This window comes from Aplysia californica, unplaced genomic scaffold, assembly GCF_000002075.1.
Source record: "Aplysia californica isolate F4 #8 unplaced genomic scaffold, AplCal3.0 scaffold00360, whole genome shotgun sequence".
Taxonomy (NCBI): domain Eukaryota; kingdom Metazoa; phylum Mollusca; class Gastropoda; order Aplysiida; family Aplysiidae; genus Aplysia; species Aplysia californica.
In genome coordinates this window covers 250,792-254,951 of record NW_004797630.1, presented here as the reverse complement: position 1 = coordinate 254,951, position 4,160 = coordinate 250,792, and the positions used below count along the sequence as shown (strand labels likewise).

The 4,160-nt window shown below is 41.5% G+C and overlaps 1 protein-coding gene across 1 annotated transcript in view; it reads right to left on the bottom strand.

Moving 5' to 3' along the window:
• Positions 1–4,160, bottom strand: part of LOC101859260 — a gene marked incomplete at its 3' end in the record, with an annotated part of 58,343 nt that overhangs the window by 31,558 nt on the left and 22,625 nt on the right. Inside the window, 1 exon segment of the mRNA XM_005103138.3 lies at positions 3,682–3,856. Within this exon segment, the coding sequence (XP_005103195.1) occupies positions 3,682–3,856 (175 nt within the window).

The following is a 4,160-nucleotide window of genomic DNA, read 5'->3' as shown; positions in this document are numbered from 1 at the left end:
CTCTCTCTCTCTCTATCTCTCTATCTCTCTCTCTCCATTTCAGAAGAGCTATGGGGCTCCAAACTTGTGCCGTATAATGATACCCGGAAAATCAAATACCAAATTAAATCGAACAATTCGTACTGTAAGCTTTCAGAAAAAAAGCCTTTCTCGACAGAACTGTCCCTCTGGCAGTCGAACACATACCGACGAACACACCCTTATTATGCCTATAAATTGCAGATACAGAGAGCAGTTACAGGATAATCTCTTAATCCGACCGACAACAATGTTTGTCTAGCTTTTCCATTCTACTAAATCCAATTGGAATGTTGTAAAACCAGACAACACGCAACACTTTTCGTTAACTCTTTTCCAAGCTTTAAAAGCTTTAACTTCACCTAACCAGCTTGCTAGTAAAATCTTCTACAGGAAAGTGTCAGGGCACAAGGCAAGAGGAAGACAAAGATTAAAGACCTGGATCCAGGTTGTGAAGGATACCCTGAGACAGGGTCGGCTTGTGGGGCAAAATAGTGGGGGTGCACAATTAAGCAACAGCAGGTTGAAGATAGTCAAGGGCATAGTAAATGGGATGGTAGGATCTTTGGGTTGGTGAAGGACGACCTTATGCTTTTATTTTCATTCTTTTACTGGTCGCTTTGATTTCTAGAACTAAATATTATGTTTGTTAGCTTAACATCAATTTCTTTATCCTGCATTGGAACTGAACACCCGAGTAATAGCTTTCACCACTCCACTACAAAACCACTCAAAGACACAACTCATACTCATAGAGCGGTAAGTATGTCACGTTCACCTCCCCCAGGTTCACGGTCACAGAGTCGCTTAAAATAGTCAAAACAATGAACCAATCACAATTCACTTGAGCACTCCGCTGGATTGCTCCGGGGATCAGGTAGTTTTGGCAATGAATAGTATACAGGCTATCGTGTTTATTTTTAGACTGCCTGCTGTGGGCTATGTTTCGTGGGTGCACATTTGAGTTGTGCCGTCTTGTTAATATTAATGTACCACCAAACTCGCTACGAGAGTCGTCATCGCTTGGGTTATCCCAAAGAGCGATTTATAGGTCAGATAGCCACTGTTGAATATTCTATTACGTTTAGTTAAAGCGCATGGACTTTGGCATGGCATAGTAGATGTTTTACGGCGCTTTTGACACAGAAATGACAATTGCAGCGCCAGCGAGGACTTTGTTTTGATATTATATTTGGCTAGTGCTTGTTTCTGACTTCTTCTATTTCATGTTTGTGTGTGCTTTTCGTAATAGAACATTAAACATTTTGGGCGGCACTGCACGACCGTGCTCTAAAGACGAACTGCGCCTGCCCTGAGAACATTCAATATCCCACCCAGCCAGGCCATCAAACTTGCTAGAGACAGGAAGCTCTAATTTGGAAGAATTATGACTAATGAAAGTCATACTTTTACTTCATTTCTCTAACAGCGGATGAAAGGTTTCCAGTTTTCTTTTTCTTCCCTTACCGGAAAAAATCCGAGGGCTGTTTTCTTCGCTTTAATAATTGAACACAAAGAACTAAATAAAGGTGAGTGAATTTGCTTTGTTGCTAACCGTTTAGTATACATTGTATGCAGATGCACAAACAATTTTGAACGCTTTTTATCCTACAAAAGACCTTATTTTACTTGTTTTGTTGTGGTATACATGCGTATATCGAATACAAATTCTTGAGCTTATTGCTATGTTGGCGTGGATATGATAGCCAGTTCTGGATATACACGAAAAGCAAAGAGCTCCTCTTTTGTGTTCGCGAGCTAGAACTGGACATACGGAAGTGAACAGAAGAATAACTCCAAGGTCACACATGTGGTTATCGCTGAATGTTTCGAGTGACAAATCGTCCTTCTCTATCCGCGAATATCCGCACCTTGGATATACTCGTTTACAGCCGAAAAAAGGACTGATCGAGCGTGTACAACACAATACGAAGAAAAAAAAATCCAAATAAAACACAAATAAAATCTAATACATTAATTATTACTTATTCTGCAAAAATCAAATGTTCGGCATTATGCAACGATTCTTCACATTTGGCCCCATGGAACGCTTTTTTTTTCGCTTTTACTCAAAACATGCGAAATTGATTTTACGCGGACATACTTGAAACAGTAACTCCCCACCACCCACCCTCAATGCCCAGGGATTTCACGAATTGTTTCATCAGGCATAGCTTGATATAAAAGGTGGGGGAGGGGGGGGGGGAGGGATTCATGAATTTTATTTATTCACTTGTGGTTCATTGATGACATTCTTCTTCGCCTCAACTTTAGAGCTGTCCTCACTGGCCAAATCTTTTGCTCCTAGTGTTGTGTTTTTCCCTTCATCCGACTTGTCGCCACGTTTTGTTTTGGTACGCAAGATGGCGTTTTTAAGAAGTTGTGGTAGCGAAAAAAATAGAAAGAGATCAGAGTGATTTCTGTGGAAGTAATGAATTATAGAACAGAATCCCAGGGGAATATCATGGAAGCAATGAATTATAAACAGAATCCCGCTTGGAATATCATGGAAGCAATGAATTATAGAACAGAATCCCGCGGGGAATATCATGGAAGCAATGAATTATAGAACAGAATCCCGCAGGGAATATCGTCACGTGCCACAGTGTGAGAAAACAATGATATATTTGAAAACTATTTTACAAAGAAGCAAAACACTGTCGATAAGTTATTGAAACGGTAGAGAGGGATGGATATTCTATCTTGATCAAAAATGTCCCCATGAACGACGATATTTTGAATGAAGCAGGCGCGTTCTCGCCTCATCATTTTAAAACGAAAAATAAAGGCTCAGGACTTGCAGTCTTTTCTTTTACCACTCATTTTCATAGATACTTTCTTTTATTTTATAGAATTTAAATATATTTATTTTCCCCAAAAAATTGTGTGTGTGTAAATTTGCATATTTTAATTGCGTTTTCAAAGGCTGAGTTAAAATCTAAAAAAAAAAAAGAAATGAAGTTGGTCTCTACGGTGTGTATTTACTGAGAACTGAAAATTACGACCCAGCCGCCTGCAAGTTTTCGGAGCGTCTTCAAAGACGCTATGTAGTCTCGTTCGACGTGACTCCACATCACACTGGCGTCGTAAAGAATCAAGGTACATGTATCTTTCAGCGTCCAGGCGCCGCGAGTCGTGCAGGGACAGCCCTATCATAACCACTACTGTGTCTTTTCTTATAAGAGTACAGCAGAGGAAGTAGTGGAGTTCGTGTCAATGACGTCCCCCACGTAAACGAACGTGGGCTGTGTGTGCCCACCATGTGACGCTGAACCTCAAGGGCAAGACACGCGCAGTTCAACAGACAAGTGAGTACTATTTGAGATTCACATAGAGGCGTCTCGGCGGTCGAAGGAGGAACAAGCTCGCGCTGAAATATGGGATCTGGGCGGTGTTATATAGGCCCTTCTAGAGCTAGTGGGGAGCAGGTTGGGGGCCCAGATTGTTCATGTAAATGGGAGCACGCGGCCATGCCTGATTCGAGGGCGGAGGCCTTCATGCCTGACACGTGTGACGTCCCTGCCGTAAGCTCTAGTATTATACCATGTAACTTCTTTGTATAAGTACAATTAACTCATGTTTTATTCGGAGTAAAACTAATGTACTAAAACACACAGCTACATCATTCTGCTTTAACTGAGCCCCAATCAAATCTTTTCTTACCGTCTTTCATGAAGAGGTCAATTTCAAACGTGTAGGTCCGCACAGAGAATTCTTCCACTGGGTACAGATTGCCATCGATAATCAGGTTACCATGGTGATCCCCACAAACAATGCGTAACTCGGAAGAGAAGAAGGCAGCCGCCTTTTCATCCCAAGATAACAACACCGGATCTTTCTGAAAATGAAAACAATTTACGCTTTAAAAGTATGTGTAGGTTGACAAGCCACACAATCAGGAAAACTAAGCTGGTCTGGACGACTGACAACAGGAAGGAATGGGGTGCCGCAGCCATGACCGTCAATATTTGCGCCAAACCTGACATGACGTGAAAGAGAAGGAGAAGGAGAAGGAGAAGGAGAAGGAGAAGGAGAAGGAGAAGGAGAAGGAGAAGGAGAAGAAGAAGAAGAAGAAGAAGAAGAAGAAGAAGAAGAAGAAGAAGAAGAAGAAGAAGAAGAAGAAGAAGAAGAAGAAGGAGAAG